General features: G+C 48.4%; 1 protein-coding gene and 1 pseudogene across 4 annotated transcripts; both read right to left on the bottom strand.

Moving 5' to 3' along the window:
• TRIM14 (tripartite motif containing 14) lies at window positions 1-27878 on the bottom strand. 4 transcript variants are annotated; one of them, XM_023242493.2, is made up of 6 exons: window positions 26786-27878; window positions 24212-24322; window positions 15448-15681; window positions 11002-11164; window positions 6817-6909; window positions 1-3651 (listed from the first exon to the last, which is right to left on the bottom strand). In XM_023242493.2, the coding sequence occupies exons 1-6, from the start codon at window positions 26999-27001 to the stop codon at window positions 3116-3118; spliced, it is 1353 nt and encodes a 450-aa protein (XP_023098261.2). In that variant the 5' UTR covers window positions 27002-27878; the 3' UTR covers window positions 1-3115. The 4 variants fall into 4 exon arrangements, with proteins under 4 accessions (XP_023098261.2, XP_023098262.2, XP_019671782.2 ...); XM_023242494.2 differs by having other exon boundaries at window positions 24212-24307; window positions 26786-27874; XM_019816223.3 differs by lacking the exon at window positions 26786-27878 and adding an exon at window positions 26550-26761 and having other exon boundaries at window positions 24212-24307.
• On the bottom strand, window positions 8662-10847 carry LOC102899550 (annotated as a pseudogene).
• Window positions 27879-27991: the final 113 nt, after the last annotated feature.

Genomic DNA, 27991 nt, shown 5'->3' on the forward strand with positions numbered 1-27991 from the left:
TTACAAGGTACAGTATTCATCTTTATTAAGACAAATCACATAATAGAAAATTAAGGTCATTTAAAAATATCTGCAGGCAGTTTGCTGTATTAAGAAATTTCTGATGGGGCGCCTGGGTGACTTAGTTAAGCATCCGACTTCAGCTCAGGTCATGATCTCATGGTCTGTGAGTTCGAGCCTCGTGTCGGGCTCCGTGCTGACAGCTCAGAGCCTAGAGCCTGCTTCGGATTCTGTGTCTCGTTCTGTCTCTGCCCCTCCCCTGCTCACGCCTCTGTCTCTTCTCTTTCTCAAAAGTAAAAACATTAAAAAAAAATTTTTTTTTTAATTTCTGCAAGTTCATATCTGAGAGAGATTTAGGTAAGTGACTTTATAGTCATAGACCCCAAGGAAGCTTTAGTCCTGTATGAGGAATAGTAGGTTCCTGCTACTGCCGGATGGCTGCTGGGAGCTTCTGTTGCCCCCACACTATGCCAGGCACGACAGGAATTCCACTGGGGATGCTAATGGGTCCTGACATGGTCCAGTGCTGTATGGTTTTTAAAGCAAGTTCAAAACCGTTGGCTCTTTTGAGCCTCCCAGCACTAGGCAGGGTCATTACTCCCATTTTACAAATGATCCTCTGAGAGGTAAAACGACTAGCCTAAGGTCACTAGATTGTGTACCGAAACTGCAGTTTTCTGGCTAGTGCAAGTCTTGATACAGAGTAGGCGTTTGAGAAGAGCCAGTTTTTGTCCTTTATAATCCAGCTCTGTCTCTGATACATGAATTCCAAACTCTCAAGTTCCTCTCTGGGTGCAGGACCTCATCTCAGCCCAAGGAAAATAATCCAAAGCTAGGCCCACGTCCCACAGAGTAACTAGGCCGAAGCCAAGTATCACAGGCAAAACAGGCGGGAGCGAGCAGGCATTGGCCAGAGACTCGCTGTGTTCACCCAGACAGTATGGCCTGATGGACCTGAGCATAGACCCCAACTCCACCACTGGCTGTGTGACCTTGGGCAAGTTACTCACTCTGTATCTCAATTTTGCCATGTGTAGAATTGGGGTAACTTTCCACCTCCTAGGGATGATGTAAGGATCAAATGAGTTAATAGTCGTAAAGCATCAGAACCGTGCCTGACAAAATAGCAGGTGCTGTTAGTGCTTGGCCCTGGCCGCCATGGGTCTGGGAATGTCTTTGCAGGGAGAGGCACAGTCTATCCATCTCCTTCTGTCAGGAATGCCCTGTCAGAATTCAGATCTGGCTCATCCCCAGTAGAATTCTTTTTTCAGGATTCCTGGAGCAATGTGCTTAGACATTCTGCTGTTTATCCAGCTAGCGTCTTAAGTGATTTAGTTAGAACTGAAGGCACTCTTAAGGTTCCTTCTGCCTTGTATCCTACTGATATTTCATTGCCCTATATGAAAGTGGCATTTTTAGGTCAGAAACTGTTAGAAATTGTCAGTTTTATGTGGTTCAAGCTAATTAATACCCTGAAACCGTAAGTAGGTTTCACCTTTGCATTTTCTTCACTCTGCCACTGCCCTCTTGCCAAGCACCTAAGACGACACTTTAACACAGGATGGTTTCCAAACCATCTAGGGAATTGGACAAATAATGATGCTAAGTCTTCAGAGCTGAGGCACAGACCCAAGAAAGATGCTTTTCCCTTCCTGTTAGAGAAGCTGGCCTGCCAGGTCCTGCTGGTTTGGCCTTCTCTATTTCTGTCACTTCTCTTTTGGAAAGTGGTTCTCTGGGTTCTCTGGGTTTCCGTGGCAACACCTGGAACTGAGGGGCCTGAGGAGCATGGGGATGTCTGGACTGTCCAAACCTTACTTTCAGCTCCTCTTCTTTTGGTTCCAAGACAGTTGGGAAAACTGCCTATGGTTGCTAAGCAGCAGTCACCTGCTGGTTTTCTTCCCAACATCCCCTGAGGAATGAATAAGCAGTAAAATCTCTCAGATCAAGAGCTGGGACAGGGACCAAGTAAGACACTTGCCTGGGGGCTGGAGCGGGCCATGGCCCAGCCCTTAATCACCGAGGGGGACTTTAAGCAACGTTCTTTCAGGACCTTAGTCTCCCCACATGTACAGTGAGGTCAGGCTGGGTGGTTCATGTGGACTTCTCAGCTCAACTGCTGAGTCAATGATAGCTGGCTGCTGGTCATTCACTGCCTGGGAGGAACGGAACATTCTGAACTTTTCAGGGTGGGGAGAGTGTAGGACACAGCTGCCCTTGGGAAACTTCCAATCTAGTTGGAAAGCAAGGTCCCAGACTTGTGGTTCTAATAGTAAGAGAGATTCCTGTGGCTTGGGGAGAGACTTCCTGGGGCAGTTAAGCCAGGGGAAGGCTAAAACAGGCAAAGGAAGATGAAAGGGCTTTTCTGCATAAATGAGTGCATGGGGCCAGTAGCAGAGGGCAAAGGTGTAGACAGCTCTAATTGGAGGGTCTCTGAAAAGAGCCGTAGAAGCCAGATGAGGCATAAAGAAGTTCCGGGCAGACTAGAAAGGCCTTGAATGCTAAGGGAAAGTGCCTGCTTTTCTCCCTGTAGTCCTTAGGAACCTCCTGGTAGTTCTAAGGTTAAACGAAGTTTTAGGCACATGCCTCTGGCCTTACAGTGGAGGATGAAGACGGGAGAGGGTTCAGGCCACGAGGTGTTAAGATGCTCCTGCAGCTGCTCTGAAGGTAAGTGACATGGATAAGCTGAAGCAGAGTGGAGAGGAGGCAGATCAAAGGGACATTAAGGGAGAAAGAGCTGGATGACTCACATATTTATTGTGCGCCTACTAAGTGCCAGGTATTGCTGACTGCTGTATGAGGGAGAGGTCCGAGGCCGAAGATAATGTATTCTGACACGGTCAGGATGCTTAGGGCTCACGTGTGGGTGGCACCCGGACTAAAAGCAGTGTAGTGTAAGTGCCCTGGTGGTGGGAAGGTCCGATGAGACAGTCCCGGCAGAGGATCTGTGTGTGGGGCATGTTTGAAACCAACCTAGGAGAGGAGACCTTCAAAGCACCTGTGCATGACTGGCGGGGGAGATGATAGGCGTGCTTAGGGAGCAGGCAGACCAGCCGCATCGAGGTCGGGTGACACCAGAGCGGCGGAAGGCCTAGGGCAGTCACTCCAGTCTCAGCCCCTAGGGCAGCCTGGAGATGCTGATGGCCCCTTCCCAGAGCCGCAGGGCCGGGTAGAGCGGCTCCTGGAAAGTGGCGCGGAAGGTGTGCAGGTGGCTCATGCCGCCAGACACGTCGTAGAAGGCGAGGACGCCGGCCTCGTAATCCAGAAAGACACCGAGACGGTCGGGGTCGTCGCGGGGCCGCAGTCGGCTGCGCTGGCCGTCGTGGAAGGCCCAGTACTCGAGGTCGTAGCGCTTGAGACACCAGGACTGGCGATTGCAGCCGAGGCGGGCGGCGGCCGAGGCCCCGCAGCGCCGCAGGGAGGCGTAGGCCGCGCCCACCCACCAGCCGACGCCCGCCTCCTGCACGTCCACTTCCCAGTAGTGGCGTCCGGCGGCGAAGCAGTCGCGACCCAGCACCTGCCACAGCTTGTCAAAGCGCAGCTCGGGCGTGGGTCCCAGGCGGCCCAGCAGTCCACAGCGCACCGTCAGGCGGTCGGCGGACAGGCGCAGGCGTGCGTGCATGGTGTCCGGCTCCAGAGTGGGCGTGCGCGCGTCTGCAGGGGGCGGGGACACCGGGGCGACACGTAGTGGGAGGGGCAGCGCGGTGCCCCGACCCGGCAACCGACCAGGCTCGCACCCGCAGCACAGATTGGGAATCACCAAAAGATAAATGAAAAACCACCCTTGTAACCCTGCCTGCCTCTGGGGAGGTGGCTGGGCCACAAGTGAAGGAGTGAAAATGTCACTGAATTTTGTACCATCCATGGAATTTGTTGCTGATGTCTAAAAATTTTAAAATCCTATCCCTTGTAACACGGGTGTATATCCTTCCAGTTTTTATCTTGCCATTTTATAGTTTTTCTTAACATTATCATGCCATACATGCTCTTGGGTAATCTTTTTATAATTTATTGACATACTTAAGGACATTTTACCCTGTCAAATAATATTCTTTCATCAGAGCACTTTAATGGCAACCCTAAGATTTTGATGTATTGGATGTATTATAATTTAACCTATCCCTCCCCCTTTTCCATATTTAGGCTTTAAAAAAAGCTTCTGAAAATATTAATTACATCTTTATGTATCTGATTATTTCTTTAGGATACATTCCTAAAAGAGGAATTGCTGGGTCAACATGGATAATTTTGCTTTTAAGGACTTTGGTAAATACTGCCAAATTGTGTTCCAGAAATGTGGTGCTAACTTAAATCCCCAATAATCGTTCTCAGTGCATTATACCACATATGCAGACATGAAGTGAAAAAAACAAAGTCTACGTGGTAGGATACATAGATGTTCAGCTTTACTACATACTGCCAAATTGTTTTCTTAGTAAAGTTCTGGAGTTTCCTGTAGTGAGGTTTTTGCAAGTCTTTTGTTAGATTTATTCCTGGTTTTTAAAAAGTGTTACTGAAAATAATATTTTTAAAAATTCAGTTTCTAGGGGCACCTGGGTGGCTCAGTCAGTTAAGCGTCCAACTTCAGCTCAGGTCATGATCTCACAGTTCGAGTTCGAGCCTTGCGTTGGGCTCTGTGCTGACAGCTCAGAGCCTGGAGCCTGCTTCAGATTCTGTGTCTCGCTCTCTCTCTGCCCCTTCCCTGCTCATGCTCTGTCTCAAAAATAAATAAAAACATTAAAAAAATTTTTAATTCAGTTTCTAGGGGCGCCTGGGTGGCTCAGTTAAGCATCTGATGGCTCAGGTTCATGAGATCGAACCAACACTGCTTGGGATTCTCTCTCTCCCTCCTTCTCTGCCCCTCCCCTGTTCATGCTCTCTACTCTCTCTGTCTCTCAAAATAAATAAATAACCTTAAAAAAAAGAAAAACATTCATTTTCTAATTGTTTACTGCCAATATATAGATATATGATTTTTGTATAATGATATTACATCCAACAGTTATTCTAAATACACTTAGTAGTAATTGTAATTTACCTTTTGATTATTTTAGATTTTCTGTAATCATGTCATCTGTGAATAATGATCTTTTTTCCTTCCTTTTCCAATCTTTATAGCTTTCGTTTCTTTTTCTTACCTCAAGGCACTGTCTAGGACATCTAGAATAATGTTGCATAGAAGTGGTTATAGTAGGCATCCTTTTCTCCCCCTCCTGGGTAAATACCCAACAGAAATGCATACATAACGTGCATCAAAAGACATGCACGGGAATGTTCATAGCAACATCATTCACTACAGGCTAAACTGGAAATAATCCAAAATGTCCTTCAACAGTGCTATATTCATACAATGGAATACTAAATACAGCAGTGAAAATGAACAAACTACTACTCTGCACAATAATATGGATAAATCTCCCAAATATTATGTTGAGTGACAGAAGACACAAAAAAGTACAGTTTGAATGATCTAGTTATATCAAGGTCAAAGACAGGCAAAACCTACAGTGTCAGAAATCAGGAGAGTAGTTAGCCCTTCGGGAGTAGTGAATAGAAGGCCACAAAAAGTGTGCCTGGGTGGCTCAGTCAGTGTCAGTTTGGTTCAGGTCATGGTCTCTCGGTTAGGTTCTTGAGATTGAGCTCCCCCCTGCCCTCCGTCAGTCTGTGCACTGACAGCGGGGAGCCAGAGGGAAGAGCCTGCTTGGGATTCTCTCTGCCTCTCTCTCTGCCCCTCCCCCACTCTTGCGCACAGGTGTGTGAGCTCACATGCTCTCTTTCTCTCTCTCAAAATAAACTTAAAAAAAAAAGGCCACATGAGGAAGGCTTCTGGGGAGCTGGAAATTTCCATTTCTTGGTCCGAAGGAGGTTATAGAGTGTTTACTTTTTAAAAATAATTGAGCGGCACCCCTTTGACTTTTGTGCTTTTCTTTATGTATATTTCAAAGTTTACTTTAAAAAGTACATGCCCAGTAATTCCCCTTTTGAGAAATTTACTCCTATAGAATAATCCAAAAATGAGCTAAGGTGTATCCATTCAATTATTCATTAATGCAGCTAACATGTATAAGAGTGTTTATTATAGCATTGTTCATAGAAATGAAAATATAAAGCAGCCTAAATGCACAGCATTATGAATTGGTTAAATATAGCATATTCATTCAATGGAATACTATGCATCCTTTAAAAATAAAGATGATATTTAAATCTATTGAAACAAAATTGTTCAAGCTACACTGTTAAATAAAAAATTTACAAAAGAGTATCATATGATCCCAGTTAAAAAAATCTGTACACGTGTGCTTTTAAAATGTCTGAAAAAATGTATGCCAAAATATTAATAGCATTTATCTTTGGGGAAGCAACGGTTTTCTTTTTGTGTATTTGTAATTTCTAATTTTCTATAAGAAGCATGCATTACCTGTATAATTTTTTTAAGGGAACAGAGATTTTCACAACATATCCATAAATGAAAACAGGTTACAAAACAGTAGGTATAGTTGATACCATGTTTGTAAAAAACAATATATTAAATATATCCTTATATGTATATATAAATAAACCAAAAAAAGCTAACAGGGCAAATAATACTAGTAGTTATCTATGAGAAAGTGATGGCCTTTAAAAAATTGTTTTTGTTTTCTAATTTTTCTACAATGAGTATGTATTATTTCCGTATTTAAAAACTAATAATAAAGGTTAAAAAACCCCAAGTTGGGTCTGTTAGGAAAAAAGGGGGGGCCTCTATTTCTATGACCCCGTCTCCCCTCCCACGCACCCAGCCCTCTCCACCCTCTCTTCGCTCCCACTCCTGGGGCTTACATTTTAGGAAGAGTGATCGCTCTGGTGAGGGGCTTGTTTTCAACAAGGAAACTAGCTTGGTGCTGGAGGAGCCTGAGAGCTGGCAGTTCATGTCTGTAACAGATTGTGAGAAATGAGTGCCTGGTGCTCATCTAAGCAAGAGCAAACTACAAAACATACTAAAAATATTACAAAACTGGAGAGTCACATAATCTCTCCCAAGAACCACATACAAATGTAAGCAGTTAATGCAAATTCAGGAATTTGCAACAGGAATACTCTAGGATAATACTTGGATCTAAGGAGAAGTGTACTTCTGAGGGTGGGAAGTGAATTCGGGCCAGGGTGAATGAGCCCTGAACCTGGGGAAGAGACCACAGGATCAAGGATGCTCACGAGAATCAACTATGTGTTCAAATAGCTGAGAATGGGGCGACCACATGGCGGAAATGCAAATTCCAGGATAAAATGGAAAACAAGAAATGAAGTCATCAGAAAGGTCATGTTGGTGTCTCATTTGAGTGGGAGGGGGTTCAGGGGGAAACCCAAGCCATGGTCCCTGTCTTCAACAGTTCTGTCAGGTAAATGAGGTGGGCTCACTTGAGCTACGAGCCAAGGCACAGAGGGAAGAGAGGTGAATCAAGGGAGACATCGTGGAGGAGGAAGCACCTTAGCTGGCCCTTAAAGGATCGGGAAGATTTGGACATCCAGAAAGAAGGATAGGAGGCTTTCCCAACAAGAGGGTACAGCAGGAGCACAGACATTAATTAAAGGCAGGTGCTAGGAGTGGCATGTAAACAGCGGGGAGCCACGGAAGGCGTCTACGGGTAGACAGAAGCAGAATTTCCAGAGATCTCTCTGGTGGGGGATAGATGGGGCAGGGTGAGCATGGAGGTAGAGGCCCTGCTAGGAGGCTTGGGCCTGAAGTGGGGCAATAGGGATGGAAGAGGGGGCTGGGTTAAGGAAATCTGCAATGGCAGAAGTGCCAGGCTTAACTGTTTACTGGGAGTAGACTGGAGTCAAGCAGCAGCAGACTGGGGGGAAGATGCTGGGTTTTTTTTTTTTTTTTTTAAAGTAGACTTCATGCCCAGTGCAGAGCCCAACATGGGGCTTGGACTCACGACCCTAAGATCAAGACCTGAGCTGAGACTAAGAGGCGGACACTTAACCGACTGAGCCACCCAGGTGCCCCAAGATGCTGGATTCTGTTCGGCCCTGTGAAGCCTACAGTGTCTGTGGAAAATACAGGGGGGGGGGGGCGGGGCACCAGAAGGGCAGTGGTGATTCAAGACCCCTGTCTCCTTGTGTCCTTCCTGGGAGTGAGCACCTCTCAGTATTACTTGCGATCATGAGAGTGATGATCTCATTTGGAGGTCGGTGAGGGGTGATGGCCTGGAGGAAGCAAGGTGGGGGGCGGGAATCAGAACACAGACCCTGCGGTCAGAGTCTGTTTGAATTCTGCCTCTACCGCCTACCAGCTATGCAAGGTAAGGCTAATCAGTTAACCTCTCTGAGCCTCAGCTCCCTCATCTGTAAAATGGAAGTAATAAAGACATCCCCCACTCCCCCTCCCTGCCCTGACCCTGACACGATAGTGGTGAGGAGTTGCTGGATTTATCTGTAAAATGCTCAGAACAATGCCTGGCACGGAGCAAGCGTTAGCAATTATCATGGACTCAGCAGGCACCACTGGTTCTTTGGGAATGGGCCACTGAGAATGTAAATGTGGGTGAACTGCATTTGGGGTCCATCTGAGTAACATCTTGTGGTGGTTGGGGACATACCAGTGCCCACTTGCTGAAAACTGACAAGCCCAAAGGTTCCTAAAACTGACCGCTAAGATTCTTTTTTTTTCTTTTTTTCATATTTGGCTATTTATTGTTCTTTTTACACATTTAGATATATTGACTGCTACGATTCTGACATGTGGTTTTCTTTTTAATTGATTTCATCTTAAAATGTTTTCAAAATTCCAGTGGAAGTTATGAGCAAAGAGAACATCATCTATAGATTTAAAATCTGCTTTAACAAACCAGCTTGGAAAATCAAAAAACAAAAGACTACCGCTCAGCCTTGCTACACACTTCACAGTGTCCCAAACAGGCTGCGGCCTTCTCTTGACTCAGTTTGAAATGCCTTTCCCTGTTTTCTCCCACTCTGGAAGCCTTAGTGGTTCATCAAGAACCAGCTGATGTGCCACCTCCTTCAAGAGGGCTTCCTGGTTTTCCACCAGAATCACGCTCTCCTTCCTCTGGGTGCTGCTACCTCCTGTGTCTCTGTTACTCACCCATGAAGTTGGCCGGCACTGTAGCCAGGGCTTGGCCTCCCCTCTGTCCGTTTCCCGGAGGGGGCTGAACGGGTGCTTGTAGCACTTCCTCTCACCCTTTCCTCTCCTAATCTCCTGCCACTGCCCTGCCAGGCCCCATTTGACCAGGTGGCATCCGACTTTCTCCACTTCATCATGCAGTTTCTGCCCTGAATGTCCTCAGTAGTTGGCCTCGATTTTCTAAATGTAGTTTCATCATTCTGCCACAAAGCTCAATTCAAACATGCAACCCACGAGGCCACCAGATGCGATTTTGGTTCCTTGAGTTCTCGTGACCTGCGTTTTGCCAGTATTTCTTACACTGAACATAGCTGGTGGTTTCACATCACACCGATCATCCTGAGAAAATGCATCAACCACTTTCTTCTTGGCTCCCCTTCTGTCATCCTACATCAGGTGTTTGTTCTTGCAAACCACCATGGTGTTGCTCAGAGAACCAAAAGGGCCATTGCCTGCAATTCTAAATGCTCCTCCTTCCCATCTCAGAAAAGGGCAACTTTCTTCTCCCAATTGCTCAGACCAAAGTCCTTGGAGTCTCCTTGGTTTCTCTCTCTCTCTGTCTCTCTCTCTCTTCTTCCCTCCTCGCACCCACATTCACTCCTGTTGACCCCTTTGCTGTTCCTTCAACATGCCAAACTACTCTTTATTGTGCCTCAGGACACTTGCACTTGTGTCTCCCTCTGCCCCAAAAGAACTTTCCCTCAGATGGACCGACTACAGCAACAATAATAGCTAATGCTTACATACTGCTTATTATGCCTGAGCACGGTTCTAAGCAGTTTATGTATGAGATGTTAATTCTTACACAACCCTATGAGAGGGGACTTTATTATTCTCTCCGTTGATGTGGAAACAGAGGCACAGAAAACTTAGGTGCCTTGCCCAAGAAAGGAGGCTTAGGAATTGGTGGACCTGGGATAGGAACCCAGGCAGCCTGGCTCCAGAGTCCACGCATGTAACCACTACACTGAACTTCAGCCCTTCAGACCTGCAGAGCTTGCTGGGGACTTCCTTCGGCCAGCTCGCATATCCCCTTCCCAGAGATGCTTTCTCCACTTCGCCATAAGAAATAGCTCCTCCTCCTAGTCACCCTGTATTCTCCTCACCCTGCTGTATTTTTCTTCAGAGCACTTACCGCTGACATACTGTTCTACGTGACTTTCTCCCAGAACAATGAACACCATAAAGGTAAGACCTTTGTTTTGTACCCTGCCATTGCTAACAGAGAAAAGGGGCTCAGTAAATGTTCTGAGTGAATCACAAGAACAGAGGTAAATGAATGGAAAAAAGGTATTTCTGAGCATCTGCTTTATACCAGGCCCTTCAGGGACCTCAGAGCAGGACTCGTAGTGGTTCTTGCCCTTGCGGCATTTATGAGGGGCAGGGAGAGGTTCATGGATCCAGCTCACGCACAGCCCCAGGCAGGAGATCGGCCAGGGCCTGGAGGGGGGAAAGGCAGAGGGGGAGATGGCCAGCAGAGCCAGCCCAGGCTGGTGTGGAAAGGACTCCCAGGTGAGCGCCCTGGGCTCACTGCAGGGATGGTGGGACTTGGCTAGACAGAGCAAGGGGAGGAGGGAGAGTTGGCTACTCCAGCTGGGAGCCCAAAGCAGGCAAACATAAAGCGTGACCGAATCCTGGGAGCGACTCAGGGGCAGAAGCACAGCGGTATACTTGCGAGGCAGGACAGGGTCTCAGAAAGGGAAGGAGGTGAAGTCTGAAGGGTGGGTGGGGCCTAGGCCCAGGAGTCCTTGACCACCCAGCCAAGGGCCTCTGTGTGGAAAAGGTATGACTGAGATCACCATTTGGGTCTTTGCCGTTGTCTCTGGGTGAAAGGGCACTAGGGGAGTTAAGGACACAAGGCTGGCCACGCAGCGACTTACTTTCCTTGAGGCGAACGTCCAGTGGTGTCTGTAACATGCTCTGCATGGCCTCCACGAGGCCCTTGAAGAAGCTCTTGGCGGGCTCGAAGGACAGGGGCACGGGGTAGCACAGCTCTCCCAGGCTCATCTGCTGCTGCATCTGCTGCTCAGCGGCCACGTACTCCTGCCAGGATGGGCGGGGGTCAGGGTGGCTCTGGGAACTGTGGGTGCTGTCCCAGCCTCCACCGCTGCACCCCGGAACAAACCCAGGCCAGCAAGTACAGGCCCCACCCTGCCCCGGCAACTGGGACCGGCCCAGGCTGGGCCCCCGGGAACAGAGCTCTGAAGAGACCACACAGCCGGCCCCAGGGCGGCAGACACGCAGAGGTCCAGTTTTTCGGCCTACACTGTTGATTTCTTCCTCCCCTCCATGTTCACTGAGCTCTACTCTGTGCTAGGCGTTAGGGGCAGAGGAAGGAGGGAGGCTGGCTGATTGCACCTGCCCTTAAGTTGCTCACCACCTTGCAAGGGACCCTGAAGCTTTACAGACACTGCGACGGGTCTGCTGGAGGTACAAGGGAACAAAAGGGATGAGGGGCCAGTTTTTCTGGGGAAAGAGCCCTTTGGGCATGTCCAAAGGAGGGAGCAAGAAACCATGTTCCAAGAAGGAAGACAAGGACCCTGAAAGTTCAGCCGGAATGCCAGCTGAGGGGGAGGGCCCACCACTGGGGGGACCTGACCTGTTTTCTGCCTGGACTTCACCCTTTAAATAGCCTTCCCGTGTTAAGTGTTGCTTTCCTAAGTAGAAGTTAGAAAACTCCCTCTCCCAGCCTTCTTTGCACCTAGGTGCAGGCCTGTGACCGATCTAAGGCCTGGATGTGGAAGTGACCATGAGGCAGTGGCAGCAGCATGTAGCCGTCAGGGACAGCAGGGCTGGAGGCTTCAGGGGCAGTGCCTGGGTCAGTGGCCCAGCAGAGACACAGCGGGGTCTACGCTGGAGCACCCCCGTGCTGTGGCCTGGACTTTCCTCCTGTCGCCTGGTCTTCATCCTAACTTTCAGGCCCTCCTGGAGATCCTGTGACCTGCCAAATACTCGTTCTTTCATAAACTCCTTTCCTGCTTGAAATGGCTACAGTGGACTCTCTTGTTGGCAGGTAGGAGCCCACTTTGTGCTCTTTCAAGGGCTGTCCTGGGCAAGGAGTGCCTTGAGTGAGCAGGCCCTGGTTAGTGGGCGGTGCTGCTCAGGGCAAGATGGGCAGATGGACGCCTCAGGAGGGAGCACGGCCTGGGCCTCTGCCGTTAGGCTAACGGCAAAACCACCAGGCAGGATGGTGGACCTCAGGAGAACCTCAGGTCAGGAGGCTGGTCCTAGGCCCTGTGCAGCCTAGGGGGTGCCAGTCTGGACTCTATCCACGTTTGGTGGGGAAGAGGGTAACTGTGGGGAACCAGGCCTAAGGTCACTCCCAGGAATAGAGCTGGCCAGGGAGTCAGAGCACTAACATGGGGGCCAGGGGGCCACTCTGCAACAGGAGGGTGGCTCAGAGGGCAGATGGGTGGAATGGGATGGGGGAGAGAGGGTGAAGGACAAATGCCACCACCTGGTACCCCCAGCTCCAGCATCTAGCACAAGGTGTGACACATAGTAGGTTCTCGGTAAGTATTTATGATAGAATAAGGAATGGAATTGAGCACACCTGCTTCTCAGCTTTGCCAACTCAGGCAACAGCTCTCTAGCCACCCATCCATCTTCCTTCTTTCCTTCCTTCCTTCCTTCCTTCCTTCCTTCCTTCCTTCCTTCCTTCTTTCCTCCCTCCCTCCCTCCTTCCCTCCCTACCTTCCTTCCTTCCTTCTTTCCTCCCTCCCCTCCTTCCCTCCTCCCTTCCTCCCTTCTTTCCTCCCTCCCCTCCTTCCCTCCTTCCCTCCTTCCCTCCCTCCCTTCAATATTTTACTTGTTTTTGAGAGAGCACAAGAGTGGGGGCAGAGAGAGAGAGAGGGACAGAGAATCCAAAGCAGTCTCTGCGCTGCCAGCAGCAAGCCTGATGTAGGGCTTGAACTCACGAACCATGAGATCATGACCTGGGGCGAAGTCAGACGCTCAACCAACTGAGCGTCCTATCTTTCGAGCAGAGGCTGGGCATCATCTTGCATCTCCCACCCTCCCCCACCACTTCCAATCACCAATCCCGTTGCATCTCTCAAACCTGCCTGCCTCTTCCCATCCTGACACCCTTCCACTGGCCCAGGCCACCTCAGTCCATCCTCCACTCTGTCACCAAAGTGACTTTCCAAAAGCATTAAACCAACCAGGTCGTTCCCCAGTTCACAACACTCCTCACGTATCTTTACAGGACAGTCTAAACCCCATGACCAGGCACATATGGCCCTTGGCTAACTAGCCCTGGCTTCCTGGTCCAGCTGCATCTCCCAACACCCCCTCCTCCCTCGTATCCCTGCCCGGCTGAACCCCCGCTGCTGCCCAGCCTGCCAGGCTCTCACATGCACATGATTCCTTCCTGTCTGGGATGTCCTCTCTGCTCTGTCCCTCTGTATATCCCCAGTGGCCTCTCCTCATGCTCCCACACTGAGCTCCACTGTCACCTTCCCTTAGAAGTCTTCCCTGACCCCCCATACAGAATTGGACATTTCTTGGACATACTTCTGATAGCTTACTTGGGCTGCATTGTAAATAAATGTTTCTGAGTATGTCTCCTGACCCATGAGCTCTTAATGTCAAGCAGGGGCCTGGTGTGAACAGGTTGCTCAGTATGTATTTGATGAATACGTGAATGAGCAAATAGAAGGGAGGAATGACAAATGACAAATATCAGTAGTTCTGGCACCAGAGAATAAAGAAAGAAGATGGCAAAGCCCTGAAACCGTACCTATGATGAAAGAATGGGGCGCCTGGGTGGCTCAGTCGCTTGGGCGTCCGACTTTGGCTCAGGTCATGATCTCACGGTCCGTGAGTTCGAGCCCCGCGTCAGGCTCTGTGCTGACAGCTCAGAGCCTGGAGCCTGTTTCAGATTCTGTGTCTCCCTCTCTCTCTGACCCTCCCCCGTTCATGCTCTGCCTCTCTCTGTCTCAAAAATGAATAAATGTTAAAAAAAATTTTTTTTAAAGAGAAACATTCTTCTCCACAGAAGCATCCTTTTGTGTTAGATATCCCTACAAAGTACCATTATTTAAAAAACAAACAAATGTACCCCACTGTGCATCTAGCCCCTCTTAAGGCATAATATCCACTGTGCCTAGGAAAGCACCTCACCCAGAATTTTTCTTAGATTTAGTCTTTTGCTAGCTAACAATGACACACGGAAGCCAAACTGACCAAGGCCACATAAAGGCACAAGACTAGAAATATTTGACAGGGACTGGCTTAACTGGTTTTGCACTGACTGATTGATTTGTCTGTCTTATTTTCCAGCCACAGTCTAATCTGTGATTACACTCCAGGACACCTTTAGTTATGCCTTGCCTTCTCCCACAAGCCTGTAAAGAATCTCATGAAGGCTATCTAATACTGTAAGATTTTCCTTTATAATCAGGAAAATCAGGAGAAGAGAACGCCAGGATAAGAACATAAGCTGGAAGCCAGAGTGAGACGAGGAACAAGATGTATGCCACCAAGTCTTAGCCAAGCTGTTTGAAACATATTTAGCTCTGAGATTCCCAGAAGCCTTGGCAAGGAAGGAAACAGCAAGAGTTCCACGAGGAGGAAAGCAATCCAAGCACGCCGGAGGCTGCATGGGAGCGCTGGCGCGAGAAGGAAGTTTCTTCCGTGGTCCCTTGAAAACACGAACATCACTCACAACAACGTGTGTTCACTAATACAGCAATGAATCACAGGGGCTATTTCTTAGACTCTCCCTCGGTATACAGGAAGAGTCTCCAACAAAGCCCAGTGGCCAAGGAGTAGGATCCTTGTCTCCCCTTTGAGCAAACTGTGATTCACCTCGTGGAGCCTGCTCAGGAGCTGAAAGGATACCTGCCCTTCCAGGAGGGGGTCGGTCTCAAATAAGACTCTACAGGCAGAGGGCCAGGCAGTGGGGCCTCGTGGCTCTGCAGTCAGGCAGACCTGGGCTCTGATCACAGCTCTGCCACCTACCAGCTGTGTGACCTCAAACAAGTCACTTTACCCTCCCTGAGCCTCAATTTCTCATTCATAAAATGGGGTGAGAATATCCACGTTGCAGACTTCTAGTAAATGTTAGAGCTAAGATACACAAAGTGATGGGAACATAGAGCCTCTCCCCTGCCCCCAAATGGTGGCTGTTAATGTTATTTAATTAGTCCAGGATGTATACACTGTTCCTAACAAAGCATATTTTCTTCCCACTGGTGTAGGGGCAAGAAAACTTGCGTGCTGATTCTCTGTGTATTTACTTGGAGTGTAAATACTGTGTTCCAGTGACCAACGTGAAATGCTGGTGGCAGGGATCCACCGTGAGGGCAGAAATCCAGCATTACCTGCAGCAGCTGGACAGGACTGGGCTCCTGGCTGATCCTCCAGACCCTGCTGGAGAGTTTGTTCATGACGTCTATTTGCTCTCCACAAGACTCGATTTGCTCCCTGTACACCTGGAGGGTAAGCTGCATGTTTTTATCAATGAATTTCTTGGCCAGCACTTCCTCTTCATCAAGTAGCAATCTGAGTTCAGTGAATTTTCCCGTCAGCCAGGTTTTACTCGACTCTGCATGAGCCTAAAAAGAAACCAGTTACAGATGACATCATTGCCAACCAGGAAATCCGGAATAGTCAACATGAAAAAAATTATAACTCCTAAAACGTGAGTTCAGCAAGGTGGCTGGGCAAGTAGAAGATCAGCTTGTTAAAACTCAAGCTTTCCAAAGTGCCAGCTATCACCAATTGGAAAATACATGGGGAAATAAAGATGGTCGGGGGAAAAAAATAGCACAACACCTAAAAATAAATCTAACAAAAATTGTAATGACCTACATAAAGAGAAGTATAAAATTGTATTGGAAGACATTTAAAAAACAAAACACCAAACCTCTGAATGTATAGAAAAAAAACCATTATCTGTGGCTAGAGAGGCTACTTGTCTCCAAATTGGTCTACAAATTCACTGTAATCTCAAAGTCTTAATTAACATGCAGATTAAACAAATATTAAATTATGGTAGGGAAGAATAAGCACAAGAAAAGCCAAACATTTTTAAAAAGATCAATGAAGGATGAGCTGCCTTATTAAATATGAAAACAAGGGTGCCTGGGTGGCTCAGCAGGTTAGGTGGTCCGACTTCCACTCAGGTCATGATCTCACAGTCCATAGATTCAAGCCCCGTGTCAGGCTCTGTGCTGACAGCTCGGAGCCTGAGGCCTGCTTCAGATTCTGTGTCTCCCCCACTTGTGCTCTCTCTCTCTCTCAAAAATAAATAAAAACATTAAAACAATTTTTTAAAAAAGTGAAAATTTTCCTAAGAGGAAGGTTCTGTACAACCACATGACAAGTAACAAACTACACAGGTTTATTATCCATAACTTATAGTAAAAAAAAGAAATCATTTGATTGAAAATGGACCAAACACATGCCAGTGCCAATAACTGTATGAAGAGGTACTCAGCCTCTCAAACAATCAAGGAAATGAGCAATGTAAGCAGAAAATATTTTCTGGCCATCAGACTGGAGGAATCTTAACTGATGGACAATAGCAGAGTCTGGAATGGTGTGGGGAGTACGCACTCACATACATGGTGGGTGGTAGCATCTGTTGGCAATGCACTTTTAGGGCAATGTGACAATATCCATATTTTAAATGCATATGTCCTTTGATGCAGCAATTCCTCTTGCAGGAATTGATCCTAGAAAACATTTTCACATGTGCATGAAGGTTTGTGTACCAAGATGCTCATACAGCATTGTCGGTGATAAAGCTGGGCAAAATTTTCATTTTGGGAAATACATGTATGTTTATTATACACATTATGAGGCATTCATGCAATGATAATACGTAGTGATTAAAAAGAATGCAGTGTTCTGATACATGCTACAATTGGATGACCCGGGAAGATATGTTAAGTGAAATAAGCCAGACACAAAAGGACAAATATTGTATGATTTCCTTTCATAAAATATCTACAACACACCAGTTCACAGAGACAGGAAACAGATTAGAGTTTGCCAGGGGCTGTTGGGAAGGGAAGTATTGCTTATTGGTTAGAGTTTATATTTAAGATAGTGAAAACTTTTTGGAAACAGATAGTGGTTCTGAGTGTACAACACTGTAAATGCAGTTAGTCCCACTGAATTTTACAGTTAAAAATGGCTAAAATCATAACTTTTATGTTATGTATATTTTACACCCCTCCCCCCCCCCACACACACCCTGCACAAAGAATTCAGGGGATCCATATGCCCTGGCACTGAAAACTCTCCAAGACACCACAGAAAAAGAGCAAGTTACAGAATAATATATACAGGATGATCCTATTTATATAAAAGATAACTAAATAAAAATTATATATGGATACAGGTATGCCTGCTTTCTGAAAGTCTGCGTTAGTCCACTTTGACCTTACGAAAGCTACATTAGTGTGGTAATAGTTTTTGTCCCCAAAGTGAAAACATTCTTCAGATTTCTTTTGGTTAGAAAACAGGCATTAATGTAGGTCTTTTGTAAAAGTGAAGTGGTTTTATTCAAACGTTTGAAAAGCGGGAGATGCTCTTTACTTTATGCCATTTCTACCTACAGAAGGTTTCACAGAACACTCTACTTTTGGATAGCAGGGGAAACCTGTATAGGCATCTATATGTCTGCAAGTGCATTCCAATGTCTGTTAGTTCTGGTCATGTCTGGGAAGAGGTGTGAGGATTAGGGGGATGGCGAAGAGGAACTCCCACTTTGTAGTTTCTATAGTTCTATGCTATGTTCTAATATACTATGATTAACCTTTAAAAAAATGAACATGTGTTCATACACTACTAGTACAATTAAAAGATAAAACAGAAAATCATTAAAAAAAATAAAAGCAAAACATAGGTCTCTTTCCTACACCCAACAGAATAGCAGCCCTTGGTACTTGGTGAGGCACCAGGGGTGGGGGGGGGGATGCGGTGTGGACAGGCTCCCCGAGATGTCATGTTCTCTTAGTGGGGCAGGAACATGTGGTTTGGCATGAACTGTGGGATGAGTTCCTGAAGTCCCGCTTCCTATACAGTGCTCTAGGCAGTGCTTAGGTTCTGAGGCTACCTTATACCAACCATATGCAACATAGGTTAAATTGCCATTGGGCTAGCCTGGGAATTAGCCTACACTTACAACAGGGTTTCTATGGGCCAGTGAACCTGGACACAAATATATCTCTACTGAATGACCCAAACGAAGGAAAGAAAATATGTTCCAAACTCTTGATTTATAAACACATTTTGGAGGCAATGTAAGTAATTGGAAGACCTTTCTATAGAAACTAAGGGAGCAAATAATTTCCTGATGAAGCTATGCTCCAAGCAGTTTCTATAGCTCTAATTTTTTTTAAAGATTTTTTTATAAGTAATCTCCCATCCAACGTGGGGCTCGAACTTAAACCCCGAGATCAAGAGTCACATGCTCTAACAACTAAGCCAGCCAGATGTCCTCGACAACTCTACTTTATAAACACATTGTTATAACTCTCACTCCAGGAATAACTGTTTGAAAACATCCACAAGAAAACTTATTTTTTTATTTTTTAAAGTTTTTTTTTTTTAAGTTTATTTATTTATTTTGAAAGGGTGGGGAGGGGCACAGGGAGAGAGAATCCCAAGCAGGCTCCACACTGCCAGCATGGAGCCCGATGAGGGCCTAGAACTTGTGAACCACAAGATCATGACCTGAGCCAAAACCAAGAGTCAGATGCTTAACCAACTGAACCACCCAGGCACCCCTCTATAAGAAAACTTAAGGTGTAAGCAGATAAGGCTGATTATGCAAATGGTTAAAAAGAATTTGGCTCAGGTCCTGATCCCAGGGCTGTGGGATTGAGCCCTGAGTCAGGCCCCGTGCCAAGTGTGGAGTCTGCTTGAGATTCTCTCTCTCCCTCTGCCCCTCTCCCCAACTCATGTTGTCTCTCTGAAAAAAAAAAAAAAAAAAAAAAAAAAGAACAAGAGAGACAGAGTGAGAGAGAGAGACACACAAAGACTGGGAGGGAGAGGGAGAGAAGCAGCGGGAGGGAATTCTGGCAAGGAGATAAGGAAGTATGTGTCTGGTTTGGGCCACGTTGGTTCAAAGTGAAACTGTAGCTCGCACTGGAGCGGGTGGGGCTGGGTGAGCGCCTGACAGTCTAGTTGGGAAGGTAACAGGCTGGGGAGGGAAGGCACTTGGGCAGTGGTGAAGCGCACTCATGGGAGGGTGGGGGATTTTGCACATGGAGTGCTGGCTGCTATGTGACTCCATCTCTGCCCAGGGCCCTGGAGGCCTATCTGGGTCCCGTGGAGGGTAAGGAGCCTGTGAGGAAAACGGAAAGAGCTGTTTTGCTGATAATTCAGTAGGACTTTGGACAACGCTTCTATGGGCACCTGTCAGGGGCATCCCACTGGGGAAGGCAGGCGTGCTCTCGACCCCTGCCCTCTCCACTTTAGCTACGCCATCCCGACCACTCTGATATGTGGCAGTGGCCTGCAGGAAGAAGCAGAGGGGAGGCCATGCCCAGCAGGGTTGGTAGAGACCGGTGGCATCGTCAGTGTCAACAGCAGCATGGCTGAGGCTACATCTTCCCGTTCCCACTCTGGCAAAGTCTGCTTTCTGTCACATCACTGGTCCCCTGACCCTAATCTGTGGTTCAGGCTCTGCAGCTCTGTGGGTCACAGGGAAAGGCATAAAGCCAGGAATGGAGGCTGTTTATTTCCCTGCCCAGGGAGCCAGTCTAGGCCCATGTGACTCAGGTCCATTTCCTGTCCTTCCCCCAGCACTACTCCAGAGGGAGAGGGGCTGACTCCTGAATTTCCAGGATCTTCCTTCAGGCTGGGTCTGATCAATGGGAGGAGGGACTAGAAGGAGGCAAGAGAAGGCAGCAGCCAGGGTGTCCCTCCCACCAGGGTGGTTTTTCCACAAGAAGGTGTATTCCTGCATCCCTTCTACCCTCCAGCTTCCACAGGACAGGCCCACTCTGGTTCCAGTTCCTGCAAAGGTATCTTGGCCCCTGCCCCGGTTATCCCATCTTTTCCCTTGGCCTTGCCGGCCACATGTAAAGGTGCCTCCTGCTGATGCTACTGCCTCGCTGCCCCCTGGCTGGTTTCTCCACCTCTCCCACGCTGGCCTCCATTCCCTGCATTCATCCCCTCGAAGTGGCTTCTGTCTTCCTGGATGGGCCTTGATAGATACAGCTGTGGCCCCAGGTCCACCTCTGCCTTCCTGTGTGACTGGTGGTAAGTCACTTCTCTTCCTGGGTGGCCCCATCTCCAAGGGCCTTTCAGCTCTGGAAGTCTGTGCCCATCCTAACTTCCTACCTAGGTCTGGATGTGACAGACAGTAATCAAACTTAACTACATATTTATCTATATAGTATATATATTTATATGCTCCCCCCTCCTTATAACGGTATCAAAAGTTCCCTGGAATAAACTGGGAAGATTCAGAAAGAACATAAGCACTCCCATCCCTGTTGAGTTAGGGTAGCAGGTAAGTGTTGAGTTTTCCGTCCACCTGCAGGTACTGGCCCTCTGAGGAGCCACAAAGGGGAAGCAAACAGCCTACCAACAAGGATGTCAGAGAAAATCATTTAATGGGTGTTGGTTGAGGATTAATGAGGAAGGTCCTCTTGATTGTTCTCTGGGAAGAAGGGGTTAGTTGGGCGTGATCATTGGTTTGTAGACAATGGGCTTGGGACCGTGTATAAACTTTACCGTTTTTAGTTTGTTGACAAAGGTGTTTTATGGATTAATTTTCAGGTGAATGACCTTTCCCCTAGTAATGCCTCTAGGAAAGCAAGTACAGAGCGGCATGGTTTCCCTTGAGCTTTCTTCCACACACCACACTAGCCACAGTTCAGCAGAATGCCTGAGAGTCCTTATAAACATTTGTGCCTACTGAGCCAGACGAATCATTTCCAGGAATGCGTCTGAAGAGAATAAGTAAAAAATGTTCACTGCAGTGTTATTTTACATTAATGGAAAACTGGAAATGATCTAAATGTTCAACACTGGGGAAATGGCTTAATCATGGTAGATCCATATAATGGAATATACAACCTCTAATACTGACATTGATAAAGAACTTTTTTTTTTAAATTTTTTTTTTTCAACGTTTATTTACTTTTGGGACAGAGAGAGACAGAGCATGAACGGGGGAGGGGCAGAGAGAGAGGGAGACACAGAATCGGAAACAGGCTCCAGGCTCCGAGCCATCAGCCCAGAGCCTGACGCGGGGCTCGAACTCACGGACCGCGAGATCGTGACCTGGCTGAAGTCGGACGCTTAACCGACTGCGCCACCCAGGCGCCCCGATAAAGAACTTTTAATGACACAGGGAAGTGTTATGATCTTAAGCAAAAACAAAAACCCCGTATGTAAAACGACATATAGTTTTGGTCAATGAGAGAGAAGGAGCTGATGTGGAAAATCCCCCTTCCTAGTTCAAAGACATAGAAATGCTGATAAAATGAGCACATTTTTAAATTCCACGACCAAGCTCAAAAACCAAAACCAGACCTACAAACAAACAACAAACAACAGAAACCCCTAGTTGCCCGAAACAAAGAGGGAACCTGCTGTAAGAGCTGCGCAGAAGCTGAGCTGAGTGGCCCCAGGAAGGGCGGGGGAGCGTATGACAGCCACACCACACTGGGGGCCTGGTCGTCTCAGAGGATGCTCTGGGCACCTGTCACCTGCACCAAGTCGGGTGCACAGACACCCCCTCCATCCAGGAACGAGGCACTGGGAAAACTCCACCCACTGGCCTGAGGAAGGGGCAAGGAATCTTCTCATCCATCAAGGGTCATGGGTGAAAAAGAGAGTCATCGGCAAAACACATAAACCAAACAACAGGCTTGTATTGAGAAGAATTCAAGTCCTAGTTCATAGACCCTCAAAACTGCAAAATTCATATATAAAAACAGGTCTGTAACTACTGAAACTGATAAGAGTACACTGCAGATGCTCTGGCCTCAGGGCTCTGAAGGCGAGCTCCCACAACCCAGGGGTACAGGACACCATGCAAAACACCTACTGAGGGCAGCAAGGTGAAGATACAAATAGCAAATCACACAAAGAAACGCGCCAACGTGCCTTAGCTCCAAAGTGGGGATATGATATTAGAATTGTGCAGAGGATATGTCTCAAACTATATCAATGCGTATACATGTACAGAGAAAAAAATATCAAAATGTGAACAGTAGTTGGCTTGAAGTGTGGCTGAATCTTTAAAAATTCCAGTAAAATTAATGTACAGTGTTATGTTAGTTTCAGGTGTACAATACAGTGATTCAACAATTCTATACATTACTCAGTGCTCATCATTACGGGCATATTCTTAATCCCCCATCACCTAGTTAAGTACAGCTGAATTTTTAAACCTCTGTTTTTTTTATGTTTATTTATTTGAGAGACAGAGAGACAGAGCATGAGTGGGGAGGCACAGAAAGAGAGAGAGACAGAGACAGAATTCAAAGCAGGCTCAAGGCTCTGAGCTGTCAGCACGAAGCCTGATGTGGGGCTCGAACCTAGGAACTGTGAGATCATGGCCTGAGTGGGAAGTCAGAACCTTAACTGAGCCATGCAGGAGCCCCTAAACCTCTGTTTCTTGACCAGGAATGGAAATATAAGTGCCCCCAGGAGCCAGACTGGTAACACAGTGAGGGAGGTGCTCAGGTGGAGGCTGGGAGACTTGGAGACAGGTGTCCTTCTAGTGGGAGCACCTAATCAGCTCTGACAGGTCCCATGTAGGAGCGCAGGCATAGGACGGCCACATCTTCATACTTTTTTACCCAATTCTGTTCTAGCTGCACAACCCAAAGCACTTCCCCCATCCCTTGCCAAATCTTTTCAAACCACTATTGGTCTGAGCCCGGAGAAATGCTCTTGAAGACATGAGCGTCACTATTAATAATGAAGCTGGGGCCACAGGTATAAACCACAACTGTCCCCAGCACACTCGGGCATGCAGTCACAGACAGTGGATGCTGTGCCAACAGGAGGTCAATTCTGTGGCCTGGCCTGGGTCTTGGCCTCTCCACTCTGCTGTGGGCCTGGCCCAGAAAGTCCTGGGTGCCAGCTACTCCCTTGGTCGGGGCCAGTCTCTCTGCCTGACTTGTGAGGGGTCAGTCCAGGGTTTACAGAGCCCTCAGGGGCAGAGACCCTGGGCAGGCATCCCACCCTAGCCCTCATTTCCAGGAGGGGCCAGCTGAGGGTGAAAGGGGAAGGGACCAGTTCAGTTCACACAAAAGGACCAGAAGACCCAGCAACTTTTTTAGTCAGATGGCAGCTCCCAATAACGTCAGCCCCAACTTCCCATTTCAAGCCCACAAAAGAATCCATGTAAATAAACACTGCTATGAAAGGAGAAGCCTGAAGAAAGCATTTATTTATGGAATACATTGATACCCTATTTTCTTTCTTTCAACAAAGCAGTAAAACCCAAAGAGCTGTTTGTATGCTCCTTATGCTGCATTTTGCTTTGTTTAAGGTGATTTGGGGTGCAGGGGATGGATGACTGGTCCCTCTAAGAGAATGGCCTTGACGGTTGCCAGAAGGAAAGGCTGTTCCTCCATTTTGTGAGCTGCCACGGGGCAAGGCTAAGGTGCTGGGCAGAAGTGGATTCACACAAAGCTAACACAACAGAAGCTTAAGGCTCCTCATTAGCCAGGGCCCTTCATGGTCTTGCACCTGATTTTGTGTCATTTTTCTTTCTTTTTTTTTTTTTTAAAGTTTATTTATTTTTGAGAGAGACAGAGGCAGCGTGAGTGGGGGAGGGGCAAAGAGGGAGACAGAGAATCCCAAGCAGGCTCCTAGCCATCAGAGCAGAGCCCGACGTGGGGCTTGAACCCACGAAACCGTGATATCGTGACCTGAGCTGAAACCAAGAGTCGGATGCCTAACTGACTGAGCCATCCAGGCGCTCCTTGTGTCATTTTCCTTAAAAAGAGTCCCCTACATTATAGAAGTCCCAAGCCCCATCAAACCTGATCTGCCCCTTTGAGGTTAGTTTTGATCTTCTCTTGGCTCCATATTGAGGAGAGCCTTGTGTACCAGGGGAAGTGTGACCATCTCAACTAGAACAAGGAAGAAATGTCCACTTGCCTTGAGCTTCTCGGAAGCTTCTTCTATCTGGGTTATGTTGCCAACTTGCTGCTGCTTCTTGGCTTCCAACTGCTTTAAACATTCTTGGATGCGTTTCTGTATGTGAAAGAGCTAGGAAAAATTAATACTTAATACTGTGATTTTTGAGATAACAAGCCACCCCAGGGGTCATCTCCTCCCCTCCCTGTATTTTGTTTCAGCTGAGGTATCTGAGACTCAGAGGTGAGGTGACTTGCCCAGAGTCACGTGGCAAATTGGAGGATGAGCCGGAATGAGGGTCCCTCTGATCCTCAGAATCCCACATCAGATATTCTTCCAACCTTCATCCCCCCTCCCTTTTTTCTAGAACAATTCCTGCTTTTGGGCCTGGTTTTTCACCCTTTCAAATAGGACCTTAAGGCAAGCAGCTTGGGGACAGGAGAAGAGCATTTCATTTATGGAGTCAGTATTAACTAAGCACCTATTACATGCCAGGGAGCCTGTGGCCCTTTGGCTTGAACTGGGGTTCAGAAGACCTGCATGGGTGAGGTCTGTGGGGGTTCATGCTCCCTTCTCCCTCCCACCTGAAATGGCTCCCTTCCAGAGTTCCTTGTTTTGCAATTGCCATTTTCCCAAAGGCCTGCTCTGTGAGCCTCTTCCCCACAGGTTTGAGCTCGCCTCTATCCAGATCTTCTTACAGCTGGCCTTACACGCAGCTGCTAGCCCCAGGTCTGGCTGCCCCGTCAACTGGGAGCTCCCTGAGGGCAGGCTTGCTCCATTCCCAGCTCTGCCATGGGGATCACGGGGTGACCCAGAAGTGTTTGCTGAATCAAACACAATGACCAAGGGCTGCCAGCTTCAAGTGGAGAGCTGGAGCCACCCAGCAAGCCATTATGAGGATAAGCCCCAGAGGGACAGGCGGCTTCCTAGGTCTGATTCCTGGCCCTCCTTTCATGTGACCTGGACAAGTGACCTCACTTCTCTAAACCTGTTTCTTTAGCCATAAACATGGGGATAACCGCATCGCGTTGCTGTAGAGAATGAAAAGTACACGAAGTGCTTGGTGCAGTGTTTGGCAGGCAGTAAGTACTCAACAGGTATAGCTCTTACTGTTACTGTAACACTCAACAAGCATCTGCTACTGTGTGCAGTTGTATTCTAGGTCGTGGCTGGGGGTGAGGACACAATGGTAACTCAGGTAGAAGCCACAGCCTCAAATTAGGGGAGCACATCTTCTACCCCACTGTGATTTCTAAGCCATCAAGTCTAGCTGCTGTCACCCAAAGATAACCCAGCCTCCTGGTGCCTGGGCCTCCCAGTCACATGGTGCTGCACCTGTCATGCTCCCTGGTGGAATCCTACTCATCCTTCAAGGACAGTTCCAATGGCACTCCTCTGGGAAGTCTTCCTGCGCTCCCTGCTCCTAGTTCATACTGTCTTCTCTCTGGCTCCCCAATTACGATACTTATCACACCGTATTGTCACTATTTGTTCTCACCTCACCAGCCGGGAAATTCCTGATCAGGGAAGAATTGATCTGTTCCTTAACTCGTGGCACAAGGTGTGTGCCGAATGAAGGTCTGATGAATGGATGGAAGGATGATGGATAAACAGGTGAGTGGGTAGGTGTGTGAACACAAAACGAGTATGTTGGTAGGTAGGTGGGTGGACCTGCGTATGAGACGCCCAAGCCCTATCTCTGGAAGCAGCCATGTTAATTCTGGAAACAGCCTTCTGAGGAGCTATTATTATTACAGTTATTTTACAGATAAGAAAGGCCTCAAACCCAAGACTCCCCCCTGCCAACTGAACCAGGTCCCACAGGGCCCATTCTCACCTTGGAGCTCCAAGGTTGTCACAATGTGAGGAAAAAGGTCACTAATCACCAAAAACTGCTGGCAAGAGGAAGTGGTAGAATCAACATCCGCCAGAAACGGGCGGGCCTGCCTATCTCAGGGAGGCAGAGGATTTGACCAGAGTCACAGAACAAGTTGGCCCTAAGGCCGGAACAAGAGGCGGGAGCCCCTGACCACTATTAGGATTATGCACAGGTGAGGGCTCCAAGGTGGGAATGGGCCAGTGGAGGCAATCCAGCTGTGGAGTGCTGGGTTCAAAGCCAGCCTCGGCTTCCAGAGCCTTCATAGCTCCCCATCTGGCTGTTAAATGCGTGGAATGGGCACGTGCGTGGAGGAGAAGGGCGGAGTCGGTGGCTGGAGGCCGCTCCCAGGGCAGGCAGTCAGGCAGTCCTCAGCCCCTGTCGGTGAACTCCAGGAGAGAAAACCAGAGATGCCTGTGTGGCTTTTCAACTTCCTCTAAAGGCAGACTTTCTTTCAGGCCAAGGGCGGTGTGGTGGACCCACCGTGGTGGACGAGGTCAAGGACATCTGCGGATCAGTCGGGGCGCCTAAGTTTTCACTCCCGAAACCCACCTCTTCTGAAGCTTAACTGATCCTTGGCGACAGCAGGTGGGCCGCCTACAGGTCCTCTGGGCCGCCCTTCGGTTGCAAACCAAACCGAAAGAAACGGCCGGCCCACCCGGCACGCCCCACCGAGTCCGTTGCGGGCACCCGCCTCCGCGCGCCGCCCGCGTTCCCACCTGCACGTGCGCCGCCTCGTCCAGCGCCAGGCCCACCGGGTGGCCGCGGTGCGCGCCCAGCACCGGGCAGAGTGCGCACACGCAGCGGCGGCAGCGGCGACAGAAGAGCTCGACCACGCGGTCGCTATGCTCTGGGCAGCGCCAGCCGCTCGTGTCCTCGAGCTTCGCGGGGCCCGGCCCCCCCGGTGTCCCGCTTTGCGCCCCTGCGTCCGCCATTTAGCCCTCGGGTTCGGGCCGCGGTGTCGGGGAGGGGCTCCAGCGGAGAATCGAAACCCTGAGCGGTGGGGCGGGGCGGGGCGGCCCAGCTCCGGGAGGAAGGGAGGCGGGCGCGCCTCCCGCCGGGTAGCGGCGGCCATCGGCGCCCTGCGGCCCCGCGGGGTGCCCTCCCCCGCTCCGCCTGTCCCGGCAGCTTCAGTGGCGCTGAGGGGGCCGCCGCCGAGATGGGGTTCGCTCCTCGTGGGCTGACTGAAAGGAGGCGGGCTTCCCGGCTCAGTGATGCGAGTCCAGTCATGCTCAGAAAACTGCAGCCCTGTGGGTGGGGCCAAAGTTGGCGGAGGCCTCCCCAGGTGATGTGCGTTACCGACACTTTTCACTTTCCCTTGATTCTCTCTGCCCTTTCCCCAGGAGAAATCACCATTCCCACAACTGGCAGAATCACTCTGCAAACTCCCGTTGCCCCCAGGCTGTCTCCCAGTCCACCCGTGTAAATTCGTACAGCCATCATGGAAAACAGTATGGAGGTTGCTCAAAAAATTAAAAATGGAACTACCGTATGATCCAGCAATCTCCCTTTTGGGTATATATACCGAAAGATTATGAAGTCAGTAACTGAAAGAGATATCTGCACTGGCGGGCACCTTGCAAAATTATTCACAATAACCAAGACGTGGAAATAACCAATGTCCTTCCATGAATGAATGGATAACGATGTGCTGTGTGTATATACAGTGAAATGTTATTCAGACCCCAAAAAAGGAAATCCTGCCAGTTGCCACATGGATGAGCTTGGAGGACATTATGCTAAGTGAAATAAGCCAGACAGAAAAACAAATACTATTTGGTTTCGCTTATGTGGAATCTAAAAAAACCAAAAACAAACAGTTGAACTCCTAAAAACAGAGCAGAAAGGCGGTTGCCAGGGGTTGGGAGTGGCAGGGAAAGGGTACAAACTTTAGTTATAAGATGCCTAAGTTTGGGGCGCCTGGG

This window comes from Felis catus, chromosome D4 (genome assembly GCF_018350175.1).
Source record: "Felis catus isolate Fca126 chromosome D4, F.catus_Fca126_mat1.0, whole genome shotgun sequence".
NCBI classification, from domain to species: domain Eukaryota; kingdom Metazoa; phylum Chordata; class Mammalia; order Carnivora; family Felidae; genus Felis; species Felis catus.

Excerpts from the sequence above, each read along its gene's own strand:
- TRIM14 (XM_023242493.2), bottom strand. The coding sequence starts at position 27,001 with ATGGCGGACGCAGGGGCGCAAAGCGGGACACCGGGGGGGCCGGGCCCC. Across the intron at positions 11,165-15,447 it reads GTCCTGTCCAGCTGCTGCAG|GAGTACGTGGCCGCTGAGCA; the intron begins GTAATGCTGGAT and ends CCATCCTGGCAG. Across the intron at positions 6,910-11,001 it reads GGACGTTCGCCTCAAGGAAA|ACATGAACTGCCAGCTCTCA; the intron begins GTAAGTCGCTGC and ends AATCTGTTACAG.